This window comes from Bufo bufo, chromosome 3 (genome assembly GCF_905171765.1).
Source record: "Bufo bufo chromosome 3, aBufBuf1.1, whole genome shotgun sequence".
Taxonomy (NCBI): Eukaryota; Metazoa; Chordata; class Amphibia; order Anura; family Bufonidae; genus Bufo; species Bufo bufo.
This window is the reverse complement of record NC_053391.1, coordinates 589,303,786-589,315,322: the sequence shown is the minus strand read 5'-3', so window position 1 is coordinate 589,315,322 and position 11,537 is coordinate 589,303,786. Positions and strand designations below refer to the sequence as shown.

General features: G+C 41.6%; 1 protein-coding gene across 1 annotated transcript in view; it reads left to right on the top strand.

The window, feature by feature from the left end:
- Window positions 1-4,390: 4,390 nt before the first annotated feature.
- ITGA5 (integrin subunit alpha 5) overlaps window positions 4,391-11,537 on the top strand; it is a 118,830-nt gene continuing 111,683 nt past the window's right edge. Inside the window, exon 1 of the mRNA XM_040425857.1 lies at window positions 4,391-4,591. Within this exon, the coding sequence (XP_040281791.1) occupies window positions 4,425-4,591 (167 nt within the window). The 5' untranslated portion in view covers window positions 4,391-4,424. The remainder of the gene's footprint in view (window positions 4,592-11,537) is intronic.

Sequence of the window (11,537 nt, the reverse complement as noted above, 5' to 3'; positions counted from 1 at the left end):
TGGTGTCCCGCAAGGCTCTGTCCTAGGACCCCTGCTCTTCTCTATCTACACTTTTGGCCTGGGACAGCTCATAGAGTCCCATGGCTTTCAGTATCACTCCTACGCTGACGACACACAAATCTACCTCTCTGGTCCAGACATCACCACCTTACTATCAAGAATCCCACAATGTCTATCTTCTATATCATTCTTCTTCGCCTCTCGCTTTCTAAAACTTAACATGGACAAGACAGAATTTATAATCTTTCCCCCATCTTGTTCAACCCCCTCAACAGACCTATCTATCATGATCAATGGCTGCACACTCTCCCCGGTCAACAAAGTACGCTGCCTTGGAGTGACCTTGGATTCTGCCCTTTCCTTCCGACCGCAAATCCAAGCTCTTTCCACCACCTGCCGCCTCCAACTCAAAAACATCTCCTGCATCCGTGCTTTCCTTAACTTTGAATCTGCGAAAATTCTTGTACATGCCCTCATTATCTCCCGCCTAGACTACTGCAACATTCTCCTCTGTGGCCTTCCATCTAGCACTCTCGCACCCCTCCAATCTATCCTCAACTCTGCTGCCCGACTAATCCACCTCTCACCCTATTACTCCTCTGCCTCTCCCCTCTGCCAATCCCTTCACTGGCTCCCTATTGCCCAGCGAATTCACTTCACTTCACATCTATAACCTGTCCCCTCCCTATATCTCTGAGCTACTTTCCCGATACATCCCCACACGCACTCTCCGATCCTCACAAGACCTCCTTCTCTCCTCTCCTCTTATCGCCTCTTCCCACAATCGACTCCAAGATTTCTCCCGTGCATCCCCCACACTCTGGAACTCGCTACCCCAACATATCAGACTCTCACCTACAGTGGAATCCTTCAAAAGAAACCTGAAAACCCACCTCTTCAGACAAGCCTACAACCAGTGACCCTGCTGCCTCTATACCACCATGACCAACTTCACCCGCACCTACTGTGTCCTTCTCCCATACCATGTAGATTGTAAGCCCTCACGGGCAGGGCCCTCTCTCCTTCTGTACCAGTTTGTAACTTGTCTTGTTTATGATTAGTGCAATTGTCTGTATTATGTATGTGCACCGCTTATCATATGTAAAGTGCTATGGAATGAATGGCGCTTTAATAATAAATAATAATAATACAGCAGTATATAGTATAATACAGCCATATATAGTATAATACAGCAGTATATAGTATAATACAGCAGTATATAGTATAATACTGCAGTATATATATATAGTATAATACAGCAGTATATATAGTATAATACTGCAGTATATAGTATAATACAGCAGTATACAGTATAATACAGCAGTATATATAGTATAATACAGCAGTATACAGTATAATACAGCAGTATATAGTATAGTACAGCCATATATAGTATAATACAGCAGTATATAGTATGATACAGCAGTATATAGTATGATACAGCAGTATATATATATATATATATAGTATAATACAGCAGTATATATATATAGTATAATACAGCAGTATACAGTATAATACAGCAGTATATATATATAGTATAATACAGCAGTATACAGTATAATACAGCAGTATACATATAGTATAATACAGCAATATATATATATATATATATAGTATAATACAGCAGTATACAGTATAATACAGCAGTATACATATAGTATAATACAGCAGTGTATATATATATATATATATATATAGTATAATACAGCAGTATATAGTATAATACAGCAGTATATAGTATAATACTGCAGTATATATATAGTATAATACAGCAGTATACAGTATAATACAGCAGTATATATAGTATAATACAACAGTATACAGTATAATACAGCAGTGTATAGTACAGCCATATATAGTATAATACAGCAGTATATAGTATAATACAGCAGTATATATATAGTATAATACAGCAGTATACAGTATAATACAGCAGTATATATATATAGTATAATACAGCAGTATACAGTATAATACAGCAGTATATATATAGTATAATACAGCAGCATACAGTATAATACAGCAGTATATATAGTATAATACAGCAGTATACAGTATAATACAGCAGTATACAGTATAATACAGCAGTATATAGTATAATACAGCAGTATATAGTATAATACAGCAGTATATATATAGTATAATACAGCAGTATACAGTATAATACAGCAGTATATATATATAGTATAATACAGCAGTATACAGTATAATACAGCAGTATACAGTATAATACAGCAGTATATAGTATAGTACAGCCATATATAGTATAATACAGCAGTATATAGTATAATACAGCAGTATATAGTATAATACAGCAGTATATATATAGTATAATACAGCAGTATATATATAGTATAATACAGCAGTATACAGTATAATACAGCAGTATATATATAGTATAATACAGCAGTATACAGTATAATACAGCAGTATATATATAGTATAATACAGCAGTATATATACAGTATAATACAGCAGTATACAGTATAATACAGCAGTATATATATAGTATAATACAGCAGTATACAGTATAATACAGCAGTATATATATAGTATAATACAGCAGTATATATACAGTATAATACAGCAGTATACAGTATAATACAGCAGTATATATATAGTATAATACAGCAGTATACAGTATAATACAGCAGTATACAGTATAATACAGCAGTATATATATAGTATAATACAGCAGTATACAGTATAATACAGCAGTATACAGTATAATACAGCAGTATATATATAGTATAATACAGCAGTATATATATATATATATATATATATATAGTATAATACAGCAGTATATATATAGTATAATACAGCAGTATACAGTATAATACAGCAGTATATATATAGTATAATACAGCAGTATATATACAGTATAATACAGCAGTATACAGTATAATACAGCAGTATATATATAGTATAATACAGCAGTATACAGTATAATACAGCAGTATACAGTATAATACAGCAGTATATATATAGTATAATACAGCAGTATATATATATATATATATATATATAGTATAATACAGCAGTATATATATAGTATAATACAGCAGTATACAGTATAATACAGCAGTATATATATAGTATAATACAGCAGTATATATATATATATATATATATATATATATATAGTATAATACAGCAGTATATATACAGTATAATACAGCAGTATACAGTATAATACAGCAGTATATATATAGTATAATACAGCAGTATACAGTATAATACAGCAGTATACAGTATAATACAGCAGTATATATATAGTATAATACAGCAGTATATATATATATATATATAATCCAGAAAAGTAGGCGGCACTCCGAGAAAGATGACAAGTGAACTTTATTCACCCAGGTGGTGCAACGTTTCGGTTCTTCACTAGAACCTTTCTCGGAGTGCCGCCTACTTTTCTGGATTACATATTGGGGTAAGAAGCCTAATCCCCTGGATACGTGCACCCTCTTTTTCTTTGATTGTGTTCCAGTGCCGCCATTTTTCCTGTGTATATATATATATATATATAGTATAATACAGCAGTATATATATAGTATAATACAGCAGTATACAGTATAATACAGCAGTATATATATAGTATAATACAGCAGTATATATATAGTATAATACAGCAGTATACAGTATAATACAGCAGTATATATATAGTATAATACAGCAGTATATATACAGTATAATACAGCAGTATATATATATATAGTATGATACAGCAGTATATATAGTATAGTACAGCAGTATATAGTATGATACAGCAGTATATATATATATATATATATAGTATAATACAGCAGTATATAGTAGAATACTGCAGTATATATATAGTATAATACAGCAGTATATATATATATAGTATAATACAGCAGTATATATATATATATATATATATATATATATATATATATATATATATATATATATATAGTATGATACAGCCGGACCCTTGGGTCCTTTTTGCTGGCCCCTCCAGGTGACTTTGATGTGGAATCCGTTTACCTTTCTCTCCAGTCACACGTATGATTCAATTAACAGCTTACCAGAACCCAAGTGGTTTAGGGTAATTGCATTAAGCAGCGGCCTGTGGGGCTGCAGGGTTATTAGGATGCACAATGAGAGAAGAGAAAACACACACAGAGGCGGTGTAAACCGTGTAATGAATTCCACATACAGCGGGGAAGAGGCAGAATCTGTTCATTGAACAAAAAGGAGGAGGGGAGTAGTGTTCCCCTCACCGCCCCTCCTCCTCCTCTATCTGTAGGGAACTCCCTGCAGCTGATTTAGGAGGGGCTTTGCTCTTCATTGGAGTTAGTTTTTTTTTTTTTTGGGGGGGTTTTCAAAGTCAGCTTGCACCCTACCAGGTCTTACTTCACACGGTCCCTTCTCCTGTAACAGCAGCCATGAGGAGCCTCCAGGAGACGTGCGCCCTGCTGTCAGGCTGCCTGCTCCTCGCCGTCCTCTCCAGTCACGGATTTAACCTGGATGTGGAGCAGCCGGCGGTGTACACCGGGGCGGACGGCAGCTTGTTCGGCTACTCGGTGGACTTCTACCTCCCGGATAACCACAGGTAGGTTGTGGCGCCCGGCGCTGACTGAGCCTCGTCCGGTTTGCTGCCGGGGGGTGAGATTTTACCTGTTCTATAATGGCACCAACATATTCCACATCGCTGTACAGAGGACCTACCCCTCTCCTCAGCCCTTGTCCCCCGTGGAGCTCACACTCTAATCCAGACCTTGATTAACCCTTGAGGACTTCTGCTGGCTCTTGTCACCGTGTTGTTAGACTGCTCACATCCTTGGTGAGTCTCTTTGGCAATTAAGTGTGAATGAGCCTCAGGGGACATGGAGGGAGACAGGACCGGTGTATTACTGGCCCCGCTGCCCCTCTTGTAGTCTTCTTCTACAGGGTGTTGGTGGTTGTATTTGATGGACCCTGTGGTAGATGTCTTCAGGTCTCGCCAGGACTTCTCCAGAGTTGAGGCTTTTTCTTTTTGTTCTCATCCCGCCCCTGATTCTGTTCCGTTACTTGCACACTCCCTTCCATCGTCTCATTTCCCTTCTCTCCCCACCAATACGGGGGTCTATTCTTCCCCTCAGACTGCTCCCCTCCATTCCGTGTAGCCCCCCAGGTCTCGGCAGCTGTAACCTCCTATGCGCTCATGTCTTTTGTGTCTGGGAAGGGATCCTGCTCCCCCATCTGTTTGATATTACCTGCTGATGACCCAACTCCCAGTTTCCTGTAGTTTTAGGTGCAACTTCAGTCTCTGAATCAGACACAATCCCAGATATTCTGTGGTCGCTTCAGATTCACATGATTTGTCCAGTGGGTTGCTCACTTTTGGCCAAAACTCTTCTTCGATTATCCTGTTGGCAATACGGCGGTTTATTTATGTAGTAGTATTATTTATTTATTTGTTTTTATTTTATTTTTTCAATCTGCATGTTCTACAACTGGCTTTTCCCCATAGGCTTCTCTATAGGAAAAATGTATGCACAAAATGACACTTTAAAAAAAAAATAAAAAAAAAATTGGATGCATTTTTTTTTTTTCTTATATATTTTGAAAACGCCACAAAATAACACTGTACGATGGACTTCTTCTTTGCATTCCAACGGTGCCCAAAGGTGCGGTCAGCTACCACATCCATGGGCTTTTATATGTGATGACCCATACCATATAACAAAAAACTAATCATCAGCGGTGTTGTCATCTATCCCAATGGTCTGGTGTGACCGGTGTACACATGACGGCGCCCAGTCAGCGCTCTGAGGGAGATGAATGCATTTCAGTACAGCTCAGAGCCCACATGAGGAAAGTGAGTAATAATGTTTAACAGGACAGAGCTTCCTGAAACCGGATACGCAGCAACAGTGAGGACTGTGTCCGGCCCCTGTACAGCACCCGCAGGAATCCACTGGGATGGTACGGGCTCACCCCTGTGCTGTGAATATACCGTTATGTACGGTGATGGCGTTTTGGCTTTCCGTTTGTGAGATCCGCTCAGGGCTCTCGCAAGTGGTCCAAAACGGGTCAGTTTTGGCCTAATTCGTTGTGAATGGATAAGGATCCGCTCAGAATGCCTCAGTTTGTCTCCGTTCCGTCTCCATTCCGCTTTTGGAGACGGACATCAAAACGCTGCCTGCAGTAATGGCATCTTTGTAATCAATTCAGATATGGCTCGCTCTGGAGCAAACTACCCTAGATAACAACATGAAAGGGGCTGTTACTTTTAAAGTGGTTAACTATTGTACCCATAGGAATTCAGAGGACCGCAATCAGCGACTTTAAAGTCCATCTGCCAGCAGGTTTGTACCTATGAAAATGGCTGACCTGTTACATGTGCGCTTGGCAGCTGAAGGCATCTGTGTTGGTCCCATGTTCATATGTGCCCGCATTGCTAAGAAATTGTTTTGTCATATGCAAATGAGGCTCTAGGAGCAACGGGGGCATTGCTGTTGCACCTAAAGGCTCTGCTCTCTCAGCACTGCCGCGTCCTTTGCAATTTGATAGGGCCAGGGAGTGACAACATCATAATGCCTGGCCCTGTCAAAGTGCAGAGAGAGCAGAGCCTCTAGGTGTAATGGTAACGCCCCCGTTGCTCCTAGAGCCTCACTTTGCATATATTAAAACATTATTGTTCTCAGTAATGCGGTCACATATGAACATGGGACCAACACAGATGCCTTCAGCTGCCAAGCGCACATGGAACAGGTCAGCCAGTGTCATAGGTACAAACCTGCTGACAGATGGACTTTAAATCAACCGAACCTGTTGATTGGTGGGTTTAGCAGACCGTCTAACTTGTATGGTTCCTCAATCCTCTTATTAGTGGGGCGATAAGCTGGTGGCAGAGAAGTCTGGCAATGTTTTTTTTCTCCTTTCTGCCATTCACTACATGTGCGTGCTTGGCCGGGCATGCATGTGTATTGGAAGATCCATTGGCCAAAGCTATTTAGTGTGTGACCAGCTTAAAAGGGATGTTGTACCATTGAGACAACTTTTTGTGATCTGTGGGGATCTGACCACTGGCCCCCTGCCGATTATGAGAATAGGAGCCTGTGTTCCTGATTTGAATGGCTCAGCAGAGATGCATGCACGTCCTCTGCTCTAGCGAGCTGCTGGAGATAGCGGAGTAGAAGCGCTCGGCTATCTCTGGCGGCCATATAGAGCGAAACTGTGCGGGCATGACTGCCGCTTCATTCAAATGGGCGAGCATGGGGCGCAGTTCTCGTGATTGCCGGGGCCCCAGCGGTCAGGACCCCACCTATCAGACACATCCTTGATCTCCAAATTTATTTCATCACAATTGCATTTGTGTACATTTTTGCCAGCGTGGTACTTCAATAAAAATGCATGAAGACCATGGCAGCAACTTGACTTTTTTTCTATTCTCTTCTATTGAGATTAAAGCTGGTAATTCAGTTTATGTTACTGTTTGCTGAATGCTTGTTTGGTCGACAGCCATTCCTCCCTTCATCACCATACAAATGCTCATTTGGCCAAATTTGCCTATTCGGTGGCTAACCTCCCCTGACCAAAAGGACTTGGCTTGCTGAAACGCAGCTGCACAATTCTTCTTTTCACAAACATGTGACATAGGAAAACGTTGAGAGTTTCCCCCATACAGATGACCTGTTCAGCGGACATTAGTCATTGTATAGCCGCCTTATCTCAAGGTGAGATAAGATGGATGAACTGAAGGTCGCAGCTTGCAATGTTTGACTGACTTGCATCGGAGACAGCTTTGTCCTGTTCTGACTAGGGATGAGCGAATTGACGTCGGATGAAACACGGATACCGGCAATGTGCGTTCCGCATTTTGCGGACCGCACATCGCCGGCACTTAATAGAAAATGCCTAATCTTGTCCGCAATTGCGGATCCGAACAGGACCCGTTCTGGTCCGCAATTCAGTTAGCAAAACGCAGACCTCAATTGCGGACGTGTGAATGGACCCTTAGAATGTATTGGCTCTGTTGAGCCGAAGTTATTGCTTCGCGAAGTCTCGCGAGACTTCGGGCAATAACTTCATAAATGAATTTGTACTGTAAAAATACATTTCTTGAACTCGGGTTCGGTTCCAAGGTGCCACTAGTTCTGACCTTAGAAAAAGTCCATGGGGGAGATATATCAAGAGTGGTGCACCCATCTGCCAGTCTTCATCTCCCTGCGCTGGCGTGAGAAGCCTCTTAACAAATCGGGCACATCTCTGCCCTGCCGTGCGCTAAACTTCAGCTATACCTTCTGCCACAAGTTATAATAAATAAAGCCCCGCCCCCTTTTCTTGCCACTTTAGAAAGGTGCCGAGAAGCCTAAAGTCACAAATTATGGTGTGCGCCACAATGTGTGACTTTTTTTACACCACAATAGTGGCGTAATGAGCTTAAAGGGAATCTGTCACTAGCAATGTTTAAAAAAATTTTTTTCATGGATCCATGTTTAATAAAGTACCTTTTTTCCATCTGTGTTCTTCTTTTCCATGTCAGTCTTGTCCTTTCTTCTAAAAATCGATTCTTAAGATATGCAAATGACGCTGTAAGGAGCCCAGAGGGGCGTTTTTCTTTCTCCACGGTGCCCAGGAACGCCCCTCTGAAGTGTCGTGCCCGCCTAAATATGAAAACTACTAACGCCTCCATGTTTAGCTGAATCGCCTCCCAGAGGCGCGGCTAAGTGCTCAACACCCCCCCCTCCTCCTCCTCCTCAGCGCCGCGCTCTGCGAACACCCGATCCTCCTCTCGTCGGCGTCCCAAATCCCGCGCAGGCGCAGTGCCGGCGATTGCCTGCGCTCTGATAATACGGCTGAGGGCAACAGCTTCAACATCGTCACTGGGCATGCGCCGAGCCCAGTGACGATGTTGAAGCTGTTGCCCTCAGCCGTATTATCAGAGCGCAGGCAATCGCCGGCACTGCGCCTGCGCGGGATTTGGGACGCCGACGAGAGGAGGATCGGGTGTTCGCAGAGCGCGGCGCTGAGGAGGGGGGGGGGGGGGGGAATGTTGAGGACTTAGCCGCGCCTCTGGGAGGCGATTCAGCTAAACATGGAGGCGTTAGTAGTTTTCATATTTAGGCGGGCACGGCACTTCAGAGGGGCGTTCCTGGGCACCGTGGAGAAAGAAAAACGCTCCTTACAGCGTCATTTGCATATCCTAAGAATCGATTTTTAGAAGAAAGGACAAGACTGACGTGGAAAAGAAGAACACAGATGGAAAAAAGGTACTTTATTAAACATGGATCCATGAAAAAAAAAATTTCAAACATTGCTAGTGACAGATTCCCTTTAATAAATGTCCCTCTATGTGTTAAACATGGCAACCAATCGCAGTACAGCTTTCATTACCCATTCTGCTCTTGAAATATGAAAGCTGTGCTGTGATTGGTTGCTATAGGCAACACACTTTTTTTTTCTTTTAGATAGTTTCGTAAATCCACCCCGATATTGTGTATTGCATATAGAGGATACAGAATATATGGCAACAGGAGCAGCACAAATATTTGGTTATTTAGCTCCTGACCCATATTAACTTATCTATTCAATTGCTTCATGTGATGATTTGGAAAAAAATATATAAACTCGTAGTTGCTTGTCACAGAAATCATACTGATATCATCCCCAAAAGAAAATGGACCTGATGGGATAAAGGGCAGTTTTGTTGTGTATATGGTGTTGACTGCTTCCTTTGGCGTACATGCCTGGAAACATTCTACATCTAACATGCCCATAGGCTATCATTAAGGCCTCACTGACACGACCGTTGTTCGGATCCGCACCCAAGTCGCATTTTTTTGCGGCTCGGATGTGGACCCATTCACTTCAATGGGGCTGCAAAAGATGCGGACAGCACACAGTGCTCCGTTCCGTGGTCCCGCCAAAAAAATAGAACATGTCCTATTCTTATCCATTTTGTGGACAAGAATAGGCATTTCTATTATGGGCGGCTCGTTACGTTTGGCAAATTGCGGAACGCACACTGGCGTCAACTTGCTGACCACAAAACACGGCACGGTCGTGTGCATGCAGCCTAAAAGGGTTTTCTGATCAGAAGTTTGTGGCATGTCCAAAGGATACGCCTTTATTGCCGGATAGATGCCCGACCCCCAGGACTGAACTGAGTGCACACGTGCAGCTTTCTTCGTTTGTTCATTCATTGATTGATTTCTATGAGTTCCAAAAACAGCAAGTCGGGTGGTGTTAGATGTGGGGCCCAACCCTGGGTTTGCCATAAATGTTTGACACCTTAAAGGGGTAGTCTCATCATGGACAATGGGTATATCGCTAGGATATGCCCCTATTGTCTTATAGGTGCTGGTCCCACCGCTGGGACCCGCACCTATATCGAGAATAGAGCCCCGCAAGTGAAGGAGGGCACACTGCGCATGCGCAACCGCCCTCCATGAATTTTCTATAAATCCACCCTGCTTCCTTTTGGCATATGCTTGGCCTATACCTATTGGCGCACCATTAGCGCCAACTAGATTGGAAAGGGTAGAAGACTATGCATTTCAGCGCTTTTCATAGCCCCATCAAACTTTATTCTGAAACATTATGTGAACCCAACCTGGAGACAGACCTTTGGCACGTCATCATTATAAACCCATGGAGCGAAACGAACTATATTAGGTATTTTATGTCGTGCTATTTTTAATATCCCACAATTTCTGTTCAAGCTTTTTATCTTCTTTGAAATTCTGTTCCACATAGGACTGGTTTGTTCCTGTGGGTACTGCCTCTGAAGTGGTAGAAATAATTGAACCCCAATCTGTAACTCTATTCCGCAAAATTACCATCTTAAAATGTGAGGTAATGAGGGTGGCGATTCTGAGACTATATATCTGGCAGTGCATGGTTTGCTGGTAGGGTTTCTACATTTTGAAGGAATGTCCATGAATAGACTTGTAATGTGATCAGTTCTCCATGCCGTTCCTTGTTAAATGCTGGGATTCCTTTACTGCTTTTTTAGTTTCATCTGAATATCTCTTCTGTAGAGGAGAAGTAATGACGCACACAAGGCCTTCCTAGACCGCCAGGTCGTTTATCTTCTGGCCTGTACTTCTCTCTTGCAGAGATCAAGACTACAACTCCTCTTCTCAGAGGGTACTGGTGCGTGCTTTGGCTGGCAGCGATTTTGACAGGCAGCTATAAAACACATGACCCTGGTTCCTTTACGAGGTCTTTGAGAATGTACTTTCTTATCAGTACAAAATGATTGATTTTTCTACACAGTATACTTAGGTTATTATTTTTCGTCCATTGGCCACTTCCATTTATTTCTTTAGGATTTATACAAATAATTCTATACATTTTTGTGTGCTTAGACTACAGACTAAAAAAAGAGACCAGTACGGCACAATGCAGTCGTACACTTCGGATATTGGGTGATGTGCCTTATCTCCAGCTTCCCATAGGAATCTGGTAGGATCAGATTAAAATGTTCTGAAGTCCTAATGAGAAAATGCTGGAGGAATTCTCCCTGCTTTAATTGAGTTCTTTAAATATTTTTCGAGTCTACTGTTATT